The sequence below is a fragment of the Cyanistes caeruleus genome, chromosome 37 (assembly GCF_971803275.1).
Source record: "Cyanistes caeruleus chromosome 37, bCyaCae1.hap1.1, whole genome shotgun sequence".
Classification (NCBI taxonomy): domain Eukaryota; kingdom Metazoa; phylum Chordata; class Aves; order Passeriformes; family Paridae; genus Cyanistes; species Cyanistes caeruleus.
This window is the reverse complement of record NC_141738.1, coordinates 938606-957668: the sequence shown is the minus strand read 5'-3', so window position 1 is coordinate 957668 and position 19063 is coordinate 938606. Positions and strand designations below refer to the sequence as shown.

The 19063-nt window shown below is 50.8% G+C and overlaps 2 protein-coding genes across 6 annotated transcripts in view; both read left to right on the top strand.

Moving 5' to 3' along the window:
- Nucleotides 1-5426, top strand: part of NEURL4 (neuralized E3 ubiquitin protein ligase 4) — a gene marked incomplete at its 5' end in the record, with an annotated part of 57563 nt that extends 52137 nt beyond the window's left edge. The window contains one exon of the mRNA XM_086871706.1: nucleotides 3575-5426. Coding sequence (XP_086727832.1) covers nucleotides 3575-3785 — 211 coding nt within the window. The remainder of the gene's footprint in view (nucleotides 1-3574) is intronic.
- Nucleotides 5427-6009: 583 nt separating this feature from the next.
- On the top strand, nucleotides 6010-18719 carry GPS2 (G protein pathway suppressor 2). 5 transcript variants are annotated; one of them, XM_086871847.1, is made up of 11 exons: nucleotides 6010-6218; nucleotides 7179-7288; nucleotides 11275-11387; nucleotides 12577-12653; nucleotides 13315-13391; nucleotides 14727-14904; nucleotides 16830-16922; nucleotides 17632-17711; nucleotides 17942-18010; nucleotides 18273-18362; nucleotides 18478-18719. In XM_086871847.1, exons 1-11 carry the CDS (start codon nucleotides 6125-6127, stop codon nucleotides 18532-18534), a joined length of 1038 nt encoding a protein of 345 aa, XP_086727973.1. In that variant the 5' UTR covers nucleotides 6010-6124; the 3' UTR covers nucleotides 18535-18719. The 5 variants fall into 5 exon arrangements, with proteins under 5 accessions (XP_086727973.1, XP_086727976.1, XP_086727975.1 ...); XM_086871848.1 differs by lacking the exon at nucleotides 6010-6218 and adding an exon at nucleotides 6412-6568; XM_086871850.1 differs by lacking the exon at nucleotides 14727-14904 and having other exon boundaries at nucleotides 6013-6218.
- The last annotated feature ends 344 nt before the right edge of the window (nucleotides 18720-19063 follow it).

The following is a 19063-nucleotide window of genomic DNA, read 5'->3' as shown; positions in this document are numbered from 1 at the left end:
TTATTCTGGAATATTTTTAAGCTATTTTGGGCTATTTTAGGATGTTTTGGGATATTTTGGGCTATTTTGGGTTATTCTGGGATATTTTTAAGCTATTTTGGGGTATTTTGGGCTATTTTAGGATATTTTGGGATGTTTTGGGTTGTTCCGGGATATTTTTAAGCTCTTTTGGGATATTTTGGGATATTTTGGGATGTTTTGGGTTGTTCCCGGATATTTTTAAGCTATTTTAGGATATTTTGGGATATTTTGGGATGTTTTGGGTTGTTCCAGGATATTTTTAAGCTCTTTCAGGATATTTTGGGATATTTTGGGTTGTTCTGGGATATTTTTAAGCTCTTTTAGGATATTTTGGGCTATTTTGGGATGTTTTGGGTTATTCTGGGATATTTTTAAGCTCTTTTGGGCTATTTTAGGATATTTTGGGATATTTTGGGATATTTTGGGATGTTTTGGGTTGTTCTGGGATATTTTTAAGCTATTTTAGGATATTTTGGGATATTTTGGGTTGTTCTGGGATATTTTTAAGCTATTTTGGGCTATTTTAGGATATTTTGGGATGTTTTGGGATGTTTTGGGTTATTCTGGGATATTTTTAAGCTCTTTTGGGCTATTTTAGGATATTTTAGGATATTTTGGGATGTTTTGGGTTGTTCTAGGATATTTTTAAGCTATTTTGGGCTATTTAGGATATTTTGGGATGTTTTGGGTTATTTTGGGATATTTTTAAGCTCTTTTGGGCTATTTTAGGATATTTTAGGATATTTTGGGTTGTTCTGGGATATTTTTAAGCTCTTTTGGGGTATTTATGGATATTTTAGGATATTTTGGGATATTTTGGGATATTTTGGGATGTTCCAGGATATTTTTAAGCTATTTCGGGCTATTTTAGGATATTTTGGGATATTTTGGGATATTTTGGGTTGTTCTGGGATGTTTTTAAGCTCTTTTGGGCTATTTTAGGATATTTTGGGATGTTTTGGGATGTTTTGGGTTGTTCTGGGATATTTTTAAGCTCTTTTGGGGTATTTTGGGATATTTTGGGATGTTTTGGGATGTTTTGGGTTGTTCCCGGATATTTTTAAGCTATTTTAGGATATTTTAGGATATTTTGGGATGTTTTGGGTTGTTCTGGGATATTTTTAAGCCCTTTTGGGCTATTTTAGGATATTTTAGGATATTTTGGGCTATTTTAGGATATTTTGGGTTGTTCCCGGATATTTTTAAGCTCTTTTGGGATATTTTAGGATATTTTGGGATATTTTGGGTTGTTCCGGGATATTTTTAAGCTCTTTTGGGCTATTTTGGGGTATTTTGGGCTATTTTGGGATGTTTTGGGTTATTCTGGGATATTTTTAAGCTCTTTTGGGCTATTTTAGGATATTTTGGGATATTTTGGGATATTTTGGGATATTTTGGGATGTTCCAGGATATTTTTAAGCTATTTCGGGGTATTTTAGGATATTTTGGGATATTTTGGGATATTTTAGGATATTTTGGGATATTTTGGGATGTTTTGGGTTGTTCCCGGATATTTTTAAGCTCTTTTGGGCTATTTTAGGATATTTTGGGATATTTTGGGATGTTTTGGGTTATTCCGGGATGTTTTTAAGCTCTTTTGGGCTATTTTGGGATGTTCCTGGGACATTTTAGGATATTTTGGGATGTTTTGGGATGTTTTGGGTTATTCTGGGATATTTTTAAGCTCTTTTGGGCTATTTTAGGATATTTTGGGATATTTTGGGATATTTTGGGATATTTTGGGATATTTTGGGATGTTTTGGGATATTTTTAAGCTCTTTTGGGATATTTTAGGATATTTTGGGATATTTTGGGTTGTTCCGGGATATTTTTAAGCTATTTTGGGATATTTTGGGATATTTTGGGATATTTTGGGATGTTTTGGGATGTTTTGGGATGTTTTGGGTTGTTCCCGGATATTTTTAAGCTATTTTGGGGTATTTTGGGATGTTTTGGGTTGTTCTGGGATATTTTTAAGCTATTTTAGGATATTTTGGGATGTTTTGGGATATTTTGGGATATTTTGGGTTATTCTGGAATATTTTTAAGCTATTTTGGGCTATTTTAGGATGTTTTGGGATATTTTGGGCTATTTTGGGTTATTCTGGGATATTTTTAAGCTATTTTGGGGTATTTTGGGCTATTTTAGGATATTTTGGGATGTTTTGGGTTGTTCCGGGATATTTTTAAGCTCTTTTGGGATATTTTGGGATATTTTGGGATGTTTTGGGTTGTTCCCGGATATTTTTAAGCTCTTTTGGGCTATTTTAGGATATTTTGGGATGTTTTGGGATGTTTTGGGTTATTCTGGGATATTTTTAAGCTCTTTTGGGCTATTTTAGGATATTTTGGGATATTTTGGGATGTTTTGGGTTGTTCTGGGATATTTTTAAGCTCTTTTGGGCTATTTTAGGATATTTTGGGCTATTTTGGGATGTTTTGGGTTGTTCCAGGATATTTTTAAGCTCTTTTGGGCTATTTTAGGATATTTTGGGCTATTTTGGGATGTTTTGGGTTGTTCCGGGATATTTTTAAGCTCTTTCAGTCTATTTTGGGATATTTTGGGATATTTTGGGATGTTTTGGGATGTTCTGGGATATTTTTAAGCTCTTTCGGGCTATTTTAGGATATTTTAGGATATTTTGGGGTGTTTTGGGTTGTTCTGGGATATTTTTAAGCTCTTTTGGGCTATTTTGGGATGTTCCTGGGGATATTTTGGGATATTTTAGGACGTTTTGGGATATTTTGGGGTATCTTTAAGCTATTTCAGGATATTTCGGGGAATTCTCTGCTGTTTTGGGACGTTTTGGGTTGTTTTAGGATATTTTAGGACGTTTTGGGATATTTCCCAATCTCCAGGAGCCGGGGCTGGTTTTGGGGTGGATTTTGGGGAGGATTTTGGGTAATTTTGGGTAATTTTGAGGTGATTCGAGGGAGTATCCTGGGGGCAGTTTTTTGGGGGTGGACTTTGGGTTATTTTTGGATATTTTGGGTTAATTTCAGGTTATTTTGGGTTATTTCAGGTTATTTTTGGATATTTTGGGTTAATTTTAGGTTATTTTGGGTTATTTCAGGTTATTTTGGGATAGTTTGGGCTAATTTCAGGTTATTTTGGGTTGTTTCAGGTAATTTTGGGATATCTCAGATAATTTTGGGTTATTTCAGGTTATTTTGGGGTGAATTTTGGGTTATTTTGGGGTGAATTTTGGGTTATTTCAGGTTATTTTGGGGTGGATTTCAGGTTATTTTGGGGTGGATTTTGGCTGATTTTGGCACATTTTTACCCTCCAGGTTCCGGGAGCCGGGCTGGTTTCAGAAGGGGGATTTTGGGCTGAATTTTGGGTTATTTCAGGTTATTTCAGGTTATTTTGGGGTGGATTTTGGGTTATTTTGGCTGATTTTGTCACATTTTTACCCCCCAGGTTCCGGGAGCCGGGCTGGTTTCAGGAAGGATTTTGGGGTGGATTTTGGGTTATTTTGGGGTGAATTTTGGGTTATTTTGGGGTGAATTTTGGGTTATTTTGGCTGATTTTGTCACATTTTTCCCCCCCAGGTTCCGGGAGCCGGGCTGGCCGCGGCCCCGGGGGGCTCAGGTGGCCTTTGAGGTTTGGGTCCGTCCGGGCTCGTTCCGGGCCGGGCCCCCCTCGCTGAGCCCCCCGCCCGCCCTGGAGCCCCCCCAGGGGCTGGACCCCGGCCAGCTGGAGTGGGTCACCAAGGAGCCGGGGGCCACCGTGCTGGCCGGGCTGCTGGTCCGCGTGGACTGAGCGAAAAACGCGGGAATTCGCCCCAAAAAACGGGGGGGGGTTCCCGGGAAAAACGGTCCTGGAAAATAGGGGGGAATTCCTTTGGGAAATGTGGGGGAATTCTTCTGAAAATGGGGGAATTCCACCCAAAAATGGGCAAATTCTTCCTAAAAAAATTGGGAGAATTCTTCTGAAAATGGGGGAATTCAACCCAAAAATGGGCAAATTCTTCCCCCAAAAAATTGGGAGAATTCTTCCAAAAATGGGGGAATTCTTCCCAAAAAAATTGTGGGAATTCTTCCAAAAATGGGGGAATTCAACCCAAAAATGGGCAAATTCTTCCCCAAAAAAATTGGAGGAATTCTTCCAAAAATGGGGAAATTATTCCCAAAAAAATTGGGGGAATTCTTCCGAAAATGGGGGAATTCAACCCAAAAATGGGCAAATTCTTCCCCCAAAAAATTGGGGGAATTCTTCCAAAAATGGGGAAATTCCTTTGGGAAATGTGGGGGAATTCTTCTGAAAATGGGGGAATTCTTCCCCAAAAAATTGGGGGAAAATTTGGAGGAATTATTGCAAAAATGGGGGAATTATTCCCCAAAAAAATTGGGGGAATTGTTCCCAAAAATTTGGGGGAATTTCTTGGAAAATGGGGGAATTCATCCTAAAAAATATGGGGAAATTCTTTCAAAAAATATGGGAGAATTCTTCCGAAAATGGGGGAATTCCTTCAAAAAAATTGGGGGAATTCTTCCCAAAAATGTGGGGGAATTCTTTCAAAAAATAGGGGGGAATTTCTCTGAAAATGGGAGAATTCTTCCCAAAAAAATTGGGGGAATTCCTTCAAAAAATAGGGGAGAATTTTGCAGAAAATGGGGGAATTCTTCCCAAAAGTGTGGGGGAATTTCTCTGAAAATGAGAGGATTATTCCCAAAAATTTGGGAGAATTCCTCCAAAAAATATGAGGAGATTCCCTGAAAAAACTGGGAATTCTTCCCCAAAAAAAAATAGGGGGAATTCCTTCAAAAAATACGGGAGAATTTCTCTGAAAATTGGGGGAATTCCTCCGAAAATGTGGAAAATTCTTGGCAAAAATTTGGGGGAATTCCCTGAAAAAAATTGGGGGAATTCTTCCCAAAAAAATTGGAGGAATTCCTTCCAAAAATATGGGAGATTTCTTCCCAAAATTGGGGGAATTCCCTGGAAAAAAAAAAAAAAATGGGGGAATTTCTCCCGAAATAAAAATTGGGGGAAATCTCCTCCCCAAAAATGGGGGAATCGCCCCAAAATTGGGGGGGAGGGGGGAGGGGAGGGGAGGGTCCTCGAGCCCAATTTTGGGGTCCCTGGAGCCGTTTTTTGGGGGGGTTCACCCCAATTTTTTGGGTTTTTTTTGGGGGGGGGAGGGGTCACAGCACTTGCCCCCCCTCCCCCACTGCACAGCCCCTCCCCCTCCGCCCCTCCCCCTCCCCTCCCCCTCCCCCCCTTTATTTATTGCCCCAAATGTGAATCCGGGGGTGGGGGAGGGGTTTTTTTGGGGGGGGGGATTTGGGGGTTTTTTTTGGGGGGGAGGGGGAGGTTTCTGGTCGGGTTTTGGGGTTTTTATTTTTTTTTTTTTTGGTTTTTGGGGTTTTTTTTTTTAAAAAAAAAAAAAAAGAATTTTTATTTAAAGCTGCTGCGGGGGAGGGGGAGGGGAGGTCTCGCCCCTCCCCCCCCTTTGCCCCTCCCCCCCCCAAATAAAACCGTGAGAAAAAAACCTCGCGAGTGCTGTGTGGGGGAGGGGCGGGAAAATTTGGGGTGGGGGAGGGGCAGAGGGGGGAATTTGGGGGATCAAGGGGGGGGAGGGGCGAAATCGGGACCCTCAAGGGTGGGGGAGGGGTCGGGGATTCCCCCCGGGGGTTGGGGGAGGGGCCTGAGGGAGCCACGTCTGCACACGGCTCCGAGGGGGCGTGGCCTCTCCTTATTTGGGGATTAGGGCGTGGCCTGGCCTCGTTTTCGCCAAAAGGAGCGTTTGATTTCCTTATATGGTAATTGGGGCGTGGTTCGGCCTTTTTTCCGAGGGAGAGGGCGTGGTTTTCCCCTCATAAGGCATTAAGGGCGTGGCTTTTCCTTAAAAGGAAATCAAGGCGTGGTTTCGCCTCATTCCTGGGGAAAGGGGCGTGGCTTCGCCTCACGGCGCGCTTGGGGCGTGGTTTCGCCTCGTTCCCGTCCGGGTGGGCGTGGCTTGGCCTCGTTCCCGTCCGGTTGGGCGTGGTTTCGCCTCGTTCCCGGCCGGGTGGGCGTGTCCCCGCGCTGAGGGAGCCGCTCCGGAAGCGGAAGCTCGGCCCGGCCCGGCCGCGCTCGCTGCCCGCGGCCCTCGCACGATGCCGGCGCTGCTGGAGCGGCCGAAGCTCAGCTCGGCCATGGCGCGGGCGCTGCACCGCCACGTCATGGTGGAGCGGGAGCGCAAGCGGCAGGGTGAGCCCGGGCGGGGCGGCCGGCAGCGGCGGGGGGAGCCCCGGGGGCGGCCGGAGCCCCGCAGGCTCCCGGTGGGGCGGGGGAGGCCCGAGAGGGCCGTGAGGGGAATGAGGCCGCGCTCGCCGCGTCTCCATGGCAACAGGCACAGCCCCCGGGGGGTGTGCATAGCAACAGGCCCCGCCCACAGGGGTGTGCATAGCAACAGGCCCCGCCCTCAGGGTATCCATAGCAGCAGCCCCCCCGGGGTGTGCATAGCAACAGGCCCCGCCCCCGGGGTTTCCATGGCAACAAGGGCTGGGTTTGGCGCCGTTGCTCTAGGGAAATGCCCCGCCCCCAGCGCCGTTGCCATGGTAACAGGCCCCGCCTCCAGGTGCCCCCCCAAGCGCAGGCCACGCCCCCTTTGGGAAGGGGTCAGGGCAGAGGTGGGACCCCCAAATCCCAACAGTGACCCCTGGGTGACCCCAATGACCTGAAATGACCCCAAATAATCCCTGGGTGACCCCTGAGTGACCCCTGGATGACCCCTGGGTGACCCCAATGACTTGAAATGACCCTGGGGTGACCCCCAATGACCCCATTGACCCCTAGCTGACCCTGCTGACCCCTGAGTGACCCCGCTGACGTCTGTGCTGACCCCGCTGACCCCTGAATGACCCCTGGCTGACCCCAATGACCCCACTGACCCCTGGCTGACCCTGCTGACCCCTGCACTGACCCCTCTGACCCCTGAGTGACCCCAATGACCCCTGGCTGACCCTGCTGACCCCTGGCTGACCCCTGGCTAACCCCTGGCTGACCCAAATGACCCCTGAGTGACCCCACTGACCCCTGGCTGACCCCTCTGACCCCTGGCTGACCCCACTGACCCCTGGCTGACCCCATGACCCCTGGCTGACCCCATGACCCCTGGCTGACCCCTCTGACCCCTCTGACCCCGGTCTGTCCCCGCGGCGGCCGCAGAGGAGGAGGAGGTGGACAAGATGATGGAGCAGAAGGTTCGGGAGGAGCAGGAGCGGCGCCGGCGCAAGGAGCTGGAGGAGAGGATGTCCCTGGAGGAGACCCGGGAACAGGTGGGGAAAAATTCCCAAAATCCCTAAAAATCACCCCAAAAAAATCCCCGCAAAAATTCACCCGGAATTCCTCCGAAATCTCACCAAAAATCCCCAAAAATCGCATAAAAAAAACACTTTAAAGTAAAAAAAATCTGCCCAAAATCCCTCCAAATGTTCCTAAAATATCCTCCCAAAAATCCTCCCAAAATTCCCCAAAACTCCACCCCAAAATCCCTAAAAAAATCCCCTAAAAATCCCAAAATCCCTGAAAATCACCCCAAAAAAATCCCCGCAAAAATTCACCCGGAATTCCTCTGAAATCTCACCAAAAATCCCCCTAAAAATCAAAATATAATCCCAAAAAATCCACCCAAAATCCCTCCAAAAATCCCTAAAAAAACCCTGAAAAATGCTCCTGAAAATAAAAAAAAAAGTTCCCCAGAATTCTCCCAAAATTCTCCAAAACTCCAACCCAAAATAAAAAAAAAAATCCCCCAAAATCCCAAAATTCCCTAAGAATCAACCCAAAAAAATCCCCGGAAAAATTCACCCGGAATTCATCCAAAATCTCACCAAAAATCCCCCTAAAAATCAAAATATAATCCCAAAAAAATCACTTAAAATCCCTTCAAAAATTCCTAAAAATTCCTTAAAAAATCCTTAAAAAATCCTCCCAAAATTCTCCAAAACTCCACCCAAAAATCCCCAAAAAAATCCCAAAAAATCCAAAAATTCCCTAAAAATCACCCCAAAAAAATCCCCAGAAAAATTCACCCAAAATCCCCCCAAAATCCCCACGAAAATCGAAATATAATCCAAAAAAATCGCTAAAAAAGCACTTAAAGTTAAAAAAAATCTGCCCAAAATTCCTAAAAAATCCTCCCAAAATTCTCCAAAACTCCACCCCAAAATCCCTAAAAAAATCCAAAAAAAAATCCCCAAAATCCCCAAAAATCACCCCAAAAAAATCCCTGGAAAAATTCATCCAGAATTCGTCCAAAATCTCACCAAAAATCCCCCTAAAAATCAAAATACAATCCCAAAAAAATCACTTAAAATCCCTTCAAAAATTCCTAAAAAATCCTTCAAAAATCCTTAAAAAATCCTCCCAAAATTCTCCAAAACTCCACCCAAAAGTCCCCCAAAAAATCCAAAAATTCCCTAAAAATCACCCCAAAAAAATCCCCAGAAAGATTCACCCAAAATCCCCCCAAAATCCCCACGAAAATCGAAATATAATCCAAAAAAATCGCTAAAAAAGCACTTAAAGTTAAAAAAAATCTGCCCAAAATTCCTAAAAAATCCTCCCAAAATTCTCCAAAACTCCACCCCAAAATCCCTAAAAAAATCCAAAAAAAATCCCAAAATTCCCCAAAAATCACCCCAAAAAAATCCCTGGAAAAATTCACCCGGAATTCGTCCAAAATCTCACCAAAAATCCCCCTAAAAATCAAAATATAATCCCAAAAAATCCACCCAAAATCCCTCCAAAAATTCCTAAAAAAACCCTAAAAAATGCTCCTGAAAATCAAAAAAACGTTCCCCAGAATTCTCCCAAAATTCCCAAAAACTCCAACCCAAAATCAAAAAAAAATCCCCCAAAATCCCAAAATTCCCTAAGAATCACCCCAAAAAAATCCCTGGAAAAATTCACCCGGAATTCATCCAAAATCTCACCAAAAATCCCCCTAAAAATCAAAATATAATCCCAAAAAAATCACTTAAAATCCCTCCAACTATTCCTAAAAAATCCTTAAAAAATCCTTAAAAAATCCTCCCAAAATTCTCCAAAACTCCACCCAAAAATCCCCAAAAAAATCCAAAAATTCCCTAAAAATCACCCCAAAAAAATCCCCAGAAAGATTCACCCCAAATCCCCCCAAAATCCCCACGAAAATCGAAATATAATCCAAAAAAATCGCTAAAAAAGCACTTAAAGTTAAAAAAAATCTGCCCAAAATTCCTAAAAAATCCTCCCAAAATTCTCCAAAACTCCACCCCAAAATCCCTAAAAAAATCCAAAAAAAAATCCCAAAATTCCCCAAAAATCACCCCAAAAAAATCCCCGGAAAAATTCACCCGGAATTCGTCCAAAATCTCACCAAAAATCCCCCTAAAAATCAAAATATAATCCCAAAAAAATCACTTAAAATCCCTCCAAAAATTCCTAAAAAATCCTTAAAAAATCCTTAAAAAATTCTCCCAAAATTCTCCAAAACTCCACCCAAAAATCCCCAAAAAAATCCCAAAAAATCCAAAAATTCCCTAAAAATCACCCCAAAAAAATCCCTGGAAAAATTCATCCAGAATTCGTCCAAAATCTCACCAAAAATCCACAAAAATCAAAATATAATCCCCAAAAAATTCTCAAAAAAACCACTTTAAAGCCAAAAAAAAATCCCTCAAAAAATTCCTAAAAAATCCCTAAAAAATCCACCCAAAAATCCAAAAAAAATTCCCCCAAATCCAACCAAAATCCGTCAAAACTCCACCCAAAAATCCGAATATAATCTCAAATAACCACTCAAAATCCCCAAAAAAAACCACTCCAAAAATATTCCCAAAAATTCCAACCAAATCCCAAAAAAACACACCCAGAATTCCCTTTTTTTTTCCCAAATTTTCACCGTTTTTCCCCAAATTTTCACCATTTTTTTCCCTAAATTTGGCCTTTTTCTCCCCAAAATTCCCGTTTTTTTCCCAAATTCCCATTTTTTTCCCAAATTCCCATTTTTTCCCCTTAATTCCAACTGCTGAAGCTGCAGGAGAAACTTGGGGCTCAAAATTCCCATTTCCCCCTCCAAAATTCACCATTTTTCTCCCAAAAATTCCCATTTTCCCCCCAAAAATCCCCATTTTTTCCCCAAAAATTCCCATTTTTTTCCCAAATTTTCACCGTTTTCCCCCAAATTTTCACCGTTTTTCCCAGAATTCCCCCATTTTTTCCCAAAATCCCCGTTTTTCACCCCAATCCAGCTGCAGGAGAAACTTGGGGCTCAAAATTCCCATTTCCCCCTTCAAAATTCCCATTTTTTCCCCCAAAATTCCCATTTTTCCCCCAAAAATCCCCATTTCTTCCCCAAATTTTCACCGTTTTCCCCCAGATTTTCCCCATTTTTTCCCAAAATCCCCGTTTTTCACCCCAATCCAGCTGCTGAAGCTGCAGGAGAAGCTGGGGGCCCTGCAGGAGGAGAAACCCCCTCAAAATTCCCATTTTTTCCCCCAAAAATCCCCATTTTTCCCCCAAATTTTCACCGTTTTTTCCCCCAAATTTCCCCCATTTTTTCCCAAAATCCCCGTTTTTCACCCCAATCCAGCTGCAGGAGAAACTTGGGGCTCAAAATTCCCATTTCCCACTCCAAAATTCACCGTTTTTTCCCCCAAAAATCCCCATTTTTTCCTTAAAAATCCCCATTTTTTCCCCAAATTTTCACCGTTTTTCCCCAAATTTTCCCCATTTTTTCCCAAAATCCCCGTTTTTCACCCCAATCCAGCTGCTGAAGCTGCAGGAGGAGAAACCCCCTCAAAATTCCCATTTTTTCCCCCAAAATCCCCATTTTTTCCCCAAATTTTCCCCGTTTTTCCCCAAATTTTCACCGTTTTTCCCCAATTTTTCACCGTTTTTCCCCAAATTTTCCCCATTTTTTCCCAAAATCCCCGTTTTTCACCCCAATGCAGCTGCTGAAGCTGCAGGAGGAGAAACCCCCTCAAAATTCCCATTTTTTCCCCCAAAAATCCCCATTTTTCCCCAAATTTTCACCGTTTTTCCCCAAATTTTCCCCATTTTTTCCCAAAATCCCCGTTTTTCACCCCAATGCAGCTGCTGAAGCTGCAGGAGGAGAAACCCCCCCAAAATTCCCATTTTTCCCCCAAAAATCCCCATTTTTTCCCCAAATTTTCACCGTTTTTCCCCAAATTTTCACCGTTTTTCCCCAAATTTTCACCGTTTTTCCCCCAAATTCCCCCATTTTTTCCCAAAATCCCCGTTTTTCACCCCATTTTAGCTGCTGAAGCTGCAGGAGAAGCTGGGGGCCCTGCAGGAGGAGAAGCACCAGCTCTTCCTGCAGCTCAAGAAGGTTCTGCACGAGGAGGAGAAACGGCGCCGCAAGGAGCAGAGGTGGGAAAGCGGGAATTTCGGGGGGAATTCGGGGGATTTCGGGAAATTTTGGGGGATTTCGGGAAATTTGGGAATTTTGGGGAATTTTGGGGGATTTTTTTGGGATTTTTTGGGGATTTTTTGGGGATTTTTTGGGGATTTTTTGGTGTTTTTTGTCATTTTTGGGTGATTTTTTTGCCATTTTTTGGTGATTTTTTTGGTGTTTTTGGGGTGTTTTCAGCTGTTTTCGGGTGGTTTTGGGTGGATTTTGCATGGTTTTGGGTGTTTCTGGGTGTTTTCGGGTGTTTTCGGGATAATTTTGGGTTGTTTTTGGGGTGTTTTTGGTGTGTTTTTGGTGTGTTTTGGGGTGTTTTTGGGGTGTTTTTGGGGTGTTTCTGGGTGTTTTTGGGGTGTTTTTGGGGTGTTTTTGGGGTGTTTCCAGGTGTTTTTGGGGTGTTTTTGGTGTGTTTCTGGGTGTTTTTGGGGTGTTTTGGGGTGTTTTGGGGTGTTTTTGGATGGATTTTGGGTATTTTTGGGGTGTTTTGTGGTGATTTTGGGGTGTTTCTGGGTGTTTTTGGTGTGTTTCAGGGTGTTTTTGGGGTGTTTCCGGGTGTTTTTGGGGAGTTTCCAGGTGTTTTTGGGGTGTTTTGGGGTGTTTTTGGATGGATTTTGGGTATTTTTGGGGTGTTTTGTGGTGATTTTGGGGTGTTTCCGGGTGTTTTTGGGTTGTTTCCGGGTGTTTTTGGGGTGTTTTGGGGTGTTTTTGGATGGATTTTGGGTATTTTTGGGGTGTTTCCAGGTGTTTTTGGGGTGTTTTTGGTGTGTTTCAGGGTGTTTTTGGGGTGTTTCTGGGTGTTTTTGGGGTGTTTTGGGGTGTTTTTGGGGTGTTTTGGGGTGTTTTTGGATGGATTTTGGGTATTTTTGGGGTGTTTTGTGGTGATTTTGGGGTGTTTCCGGGTGATTTTGGGGTGTTTCCGGGTGTTTTTGGGGTGTTTCCAGGTGTTTTTGGGGCGTTTTTGGTGTATTTTTGGGGTGTTTTTGGGGTGTTTCCGGGTGTTTTTGGGTGTTTTGTGGTGATTTTGGGGTGTTTCCGGGTGTTTTTGGGTGTTTTTGGTGTGTTTCTGGGTGTTTTTGGGTGTTTTTGGGGTGTTTTGTGGTGTTTTTGGGGTGTTTTGGGGTGTTTTTGGGCTGCTGACCCCGTTTCCCGCAGTGACCTGACCACGCTGACGGCGGCCGCGTACCCCCAGAGTTTGGGGGTACCGGGGGCTCACCTGCTGGGCATGACAGGTGAGGGCTGGGGGTCCTGGGGGGGTTTGGGGGGAGTTTGGGGGGTCCTGGGGGGGTTTCGGGGGTCCTGGGGGGGTTTGGGGGGAGTTTGGGGGGTCCTGGGGGGGTTTCGGGGGTCCTGGGGGGGTTTGGGGGAGGTTTGGGGGGTCCTGGGGGATCCTGGAAGGGTTTAGGGAGCACTTGGGAGTATTTTGGGGGGATCCTGGGTGATTTTTGGGGTCCCCAGGAGGGGTCTCTGGCTGATTTTGGGGTGATTCAGGAGTTTTTGAGGTGATCTGGAGGAGGTTTTTGGGGGGTTTGGGGAGGTTTCTGGGGGTCCCAGGCTGATTTTGGGGTGGATTTTGGGGGTCCTGGGCTGATTTTGGGGGTCCCGGGCTGATTTTGGGGTGGATTTTGGGGGTCCCAGGCTGATTTTGGGGTGGATTTTGGGGGTCCCAGGCTGATTTTGGGGGTCCCAGGCTGATTTTGGGGTGGATTTTGGGGGTCCCAGGCTGATTTTGGGGGTCCCAGGTTGATTTTGGGGTGGATTTTGGGGGTCCCAGGCTGATTTTGGGGTGGATTTTGGGGGTCCCAGGTTGATTTTGGGGGTCCCGGGCTGATTTTGGGGTGGATTTTGGGGGTCCCGGGCTGATTTTGGGGTGGATTTTGGGGGTCCCCGCAGGCAGCCCGGGGGGGCCCCGCTCGGGGCTCATCGGGGCCGATCGAGCCAAGCAAATGTTCGGACCCCCCGTGATCAGCGTGAGTTGGGGGTCCCGGGGGGTCCCGGGGGGATTTTGGGGGATCCCAGGGGGATTGGAGGGTGGGGGGAGGGTCCCTGTAGAAGTTGGGGGGTCCCAGGGGGGCTTTGGGGAGGGTTTGAGGGTCCCTGGGGGGATTTTGGGGGTCCCTGGGGGGATTTTGGGGGTCCCTGGGGGGAATTTGGGGGTCCCTGAGAGGTTTTGGGGGTCCCTGGGAAGGTTTTGGGGTTCCCTGGGGGGGTTTTGGGGGTCCCTGGGGAGTTTTGGGGGTCCCTGAGAGGTTTTGGGGGTCCCTGGGGAGTTTTGGGGGTCCCTGGGGGGTTTTGGGGGTCCCTGAGAGGTTTTGGGGGTCCCTGGGGGGTTTTGGGGGTCCCTGGGGGGATTTTGGGGTTCCCTGGGGGGATTTTGGGGTTCCTGGGGGGGTTTTGGGGGTCTCTGGGGGGTTTTGGGGGTCCCTCCCCAATTCCTGAGGACCCCTCCTCAATTTCCTCCCCCAATTCCTCAACCCCTGAGCCCCCCCAGATCTCGGGGATCCCTCCCCAAATCCCTGAGCCCCCTCCCCAAATCCTGACCCCAATCCCTGAGCCCCCCCAAATCCCTGAGCCCCCTCCCCAAATCCTGACCCCAATCCCAGCCCCTTCCCCAAATCCCTGAGCCCCCTCCCCCAAATCTCTGAGTCCCCTCCCCAATTCCTCACCCCAATTCCTGAGCCCCCTCCCCAAATTCCTGAGCCCCTCCCTGAGCGTCCTGCAAATCCCTGAGCCCCCTCCCCAATTCCTCACTCCAATCCCAGCCCCCTCCCCAAATCCTGACCCCAAATCTCCGAGCCCCCTCCCCAAATCCTGACCCCAAATCCCTGAGCCCCCTCCCCAATTCCTCACTCCAATCCCAGCCCCCTCCCCAAATCCTGATCCCAAATCTCCGAGCCCCCTCCCCAAATCCTGACCCCAAATCCCAGCCCCCTCCCCAATTCCCTGAGCCCCCTCCCCAATTCCTCACTCCAATCCCAGCCCCCTCCCCAAATCCCTGAGCCCCCTCCCCAATTTCTCACTCCAATCCCAGCCCCCTCCCCAAATCCTGATCCCAAATCTCCGAGCCCCCTCCCCAAATCCTGACCCCAATCCCAGCCCCCTCCCCAAATCCCTGAGCCCCCTTCCCAAATCCTGACCCCAAATCCCAGCCCCCTCCCCAATTCCCTGAGCCCCCTCCCCAATTCCTCACTCCAATCCCAGCCCCCTCCCCAAATCCCTGAGCCCCCTCCCCAAATCCCTGAGCCCCAAATCCCCTCCCCCATCCCTGGGCCCCTCCCCCCCCGCTGACCCCTCCCCTTTTCCAGCCGCGCCATTTCGGGGCTCAGCCGCCCTTTGGGGCCGGGGGGGACCCCGGAGCTTTCGGGGGGGCCCAGGGGGGTCCCGGCCCCGCCCCCTTCGCCGTGGGGCAGAGCCCCGCCCCTCCCCCACCCTTCCCCCCCGCCCAGCCCCCACCGGCCTACGGGGGAGCCCAGCAGCTGCGGCGTGAGAACTGGGGGGGCTGGGGGGGCTGGGGGGGGATTGGGGGAACTGGGGGGGACTGGAGGGGGATTGGGGGGGACTGGGAGGGAACTGGGGGGTTCGCTGGGGGGGAATTAGGAGGTCACTGGTGGTCACTGGGGGTCACTGGTTGTTACTGGGGGGTCACTGGGGGTCACTGGGGGGGTCACTGGGAGGTCACTGGGGGTCACTGGGGGTCACTGGGGAGTCACTGGGGGTCACTGGTGATTACTGGTTGTTACTGGGGGTCACTGGGGGGGTCACTGGGGGGGTCACTGGGGGTCACTGGGAGGTCACTGGGGGTCACTGGTGATTACTGGTTGTTACTGGGGGTCACTGGGAGGTCACTGGGGGGTCACTGGTTGTTACTGGGGGGGTCACTGGGAGGTCACTGGGGGGGTCACTGGGGGGTCACTGGGGGGTCACTGGTTGTTACTGGGGGGTCACTGGGGTATCACTGGGGGGTCACTGGGGGTCACTGGGGGGACTGGGAGGTCACTGGGGGGTCACTGGGGGGTCACTGGTTGTTACTGGGAGGTCACTGGGGGTCACTGGGGGTCACTGGGGGGTCACTGGGGTATCACTGGGGGGTCACTGGGGGTCACTGGTGATTACTGGTTGTTACTGGGGGTCACTGGGGGTCACTGGGGGGTCACTGGGGGGTCACTGGTTGTTACTGGGAGGTCACTGGGGGTCACTGGGGGTCACTGGGGGGTCACTGGGGGTCACTGGGGATCACTGGGGGGTCACTGGGAGGTCACTGGGGGGTCACTGGGGGTCACTGGGGGGTCACTGGGGGATCACTGGGGGTCACTGGTGATTACTGGTTGTTACTGGGGGTCACTGGGGGTCACTGGGAGGTCACTGGGGGGGGTCACTGGTTGTTACTGGGGGTCACTGGGAGGTCACTGGGGGGTCACTGGGGGTCACTGGGGGTCACTGGGGGGTCACTGGGGGGTCAGTGGGGGTCACTGGTTGTTACTGGGGGGTCACTGGGAGGTCACTGGGAGGTCACTGGGAGGTCACTGGGGGGTCACTGGGGGTCACTGGGGGGTCACTGGGGGGTCAGTGGGGGGGTCACTGGTTGTTACTGGAGGTCACTGGGGGGTCACTGGGGGGTCACTGGGGGTCACTGGGGGGTCACTGGGAGGTCACTGGGGGTCACTGGGGGTTACTGGGGGGTCAGTGGGGGTCACTGGTTGTTACTGGGGGGTCACTGGGAGGTCACTGGGAGGTCACTGGGAGGTCACTGGGGGGTCACTGGGGGTCACTGGGGGGTCACTGGGGGGTCAGTGGGGGTCAGTGGGGGGTCAGTGGGGGGTCACTGGGAGGTCACTGGGAGGTCACTGGGGGTCACTGGTTGTCACTGGGAGGTCACTGGGGGTCACTGGTTGTCACTGGGGGGTCACTGGGGGTCACTGGGGGTCACTGGGGGGTCACTGGGGGTCACTGGGGGTCACTGGTTGTTACTGGGGGTCACTGGGAGGTCACTGGGGGTCACTGGTGATTACTGGTTGTTACTGGGGGTCACTGGGGGGTCACTGGGGGTCACTGGGGGGTCACTGGGGGTCACTGGTGATTACTGGTTGTTACTGGGGGTCACTGGGGGTCACTGGGGGTCACTGGGGGTCACTGGGGGGTCACTGGGGGTCACTGGGGGGGTCACTGGGGGGGTCACTGGGGGTCACTGGTGATTACTGGTTGTTACTGGGGGGTCACTGGGAGGTCACTGGGGGGTCACTGGGGGGGTCACTGGGGGTCACTGGTTGTCACTGGGGGGTCACTGGGGGGTCACTGGGGGGGTCACTGGGGGTCACTGGGGGGGTCACTGGGGGGGTCACTGGTTGTCACTGGGGGTCACTGGGGGTCACTGGTTGTTCCTGGTTCTCATTGGCTCTCCCCGTGCCCAGCCCCCGCCGCGTTCCCGGCGCTGCCGTTCCTGCCCCAGCAGCCGCCAGGGGGCGCCTTCGGCCTCCACGGGCACTTCCCCCCGGGACAGGCAGGTGAGGAAACAGCTGGAACACAGCTGGGAACAGCTGGAATACACAGCTGGAATACACAGCTGGGACACAGCTGGAATAGACAGCTGGGAACAGCTGGAATAGACAGCTGGGACACAGCTGGAATAGACAGCTGGGACACAGCTGGGACACAGCTGGGACACAGCTGGAATAGACAGCTGGGACACAGCTGGGACACAGCTGGAACACAGCTGGAATAGACAGCTGGGACACAGCTGGGACACAGCTGGAATAGACAGCTGGGACACAGCTGGGAACAGCTGGAATAGACAGCTGGGAACAGCTGGAACACAGCTGGAACAGACAGCTGGAATAGACAGCTGGAACACAGCTGGAATAGAAAGCTGGGAACAGCTGGAAGCACAGCTGGGACACAGCTGGAAACGGGTGGAAACAGCTGGAAACACAGCTGGAATAGACAGGCGGAATACGGGTGTGAGCAGCTGGAAACAGCTGGAATAGACAGCTGGAAACGGGTGTAAACAGCTGGAAACAGCTGGAATAGACATCTAGAATACAGGTGGGGGAAACAGCTGGGACACAGCTGGAAAGAGGTGGGGACAGCGAGAATACACAGCTGGAAACAGCTGGAAACGGGTGGGACACAGGTGGATACACCTGGAACACACCTGGGGAGGGGGTGGGGCAAATCTGGGCGCGGCTGCTCAGCCGCCCCTCCCCCTCCCCCCAGGGTTCCTCCCCCCCAGCTCATCGCTGCCGCTGCAGAAACAGCTGGAACACGCCAACAGCCAATCAGGGTTCAGCGAGCCCGTGAGAGGGGGAGGGGCACGGGGGGAGGGGGAGGGGCTGGGAGCGGGGTGGGGGAGGGGGAGAAAAGGTTTGGGGGGAGGTGGGGGAGGGGCGGCCGAGGGAGAATTTTGGGGGGAGATCATTGGAGGTGGGGGGAGGGGAGAATCGGGGAGGGTGGGGGAGGGGCGGGGGGTGTCCTGGGGGGGGGTCTCGGCCCCCCCCTCACCACCTCCCCCTCCCCCCCCCTGCAGGCGCTGCACCCCGGCCCCGCCCTCCTGCCCAGCCCCCAACTGCCCGTGCCCATCCAGGGGAACCCCAAGGTCGGGGGTGGGGGAGGGGCGGGGAGGGTGGGGGAGGGGCGCAGGGTGAGGTGGGGGAGGGGAACGGGCAGCAGGGATGGGGGGGGGAGGGGCGGGGTTCGATGGGGGAGGGGCACGAGGTCGGGTGGGGGGAGGGGAAGTGGGGGGGGAGGGGCAGGTTTGGGGATTTAAAACGGGGGAGGGGAGGGGAAGGGGGGGGGAGGGGCTCGCGGGCAGCCCCCCCTCCGTGCCCCTCCCCCCCAGCCCTCCCCTCCCCCCACAGCCGGCGCTGCCCTTCCCCGCCCCCCCCCGCGCCGCCTCCCCCGGCACCTTCCCCCCCCACGGCGCCGCCCCGCAGCCGCCCCCCCCCCACGTGAGTCCCCGCCCCTCCCCCACACCCCCCAGCGCCCCTCCCCCACACCCCCTGTGGAGGAGGGGGGGGCGCCACCGCCCCTCCCCCCACCCCTCACCGCCCCTCCCCCCCCCAGGCCCGGCACGGCCCCTTCCTCCCCCACGGGCAGGGGCAGCGCTTCTACCACAAGTGATGACGTCACCGCCCCGGGACACGCCCCCCCGCCCCGCGTGACGTCGCCCGGATGACGTCATGGTGGGTGGGGGGAAGGAGGGGGGGGGGTTAACCCGAAGTTGATGACGTCAGAGGAGTGACCCCTCCTCCCACCCCCCCGAGGGTGAATTATGAGCTGTAATTAAATTAATAATTGATGAGTAATTAATGAGTTGTGAATAATTAACGAGTTACTAATTAATGACGGGATCAGTGGGAGGGGCAGAAATGAAATTAAAGTTTTCGAAAAAACCCCAAAATTTTCAGGGTTTTGTCGGGGTCAGAGGGGAGGGGGAGGGGCCAGAGCAGAGCACGGACAGGAACTGACCCTGAGTGACCCCTGAGTGACCTCAGTGACCCCTGAATGACCTCAGTGACCCCTGAATGACCTCAGTGACCCCTGAGTGACCTGAGTGACCGAGTGACCGCAGTGATCCAAGTGACCCTGAGTGACCCCTGAGCGACCCTGAGTGACCTGTGACCCCTGAGTGACCTCTGAGTGACCCCTG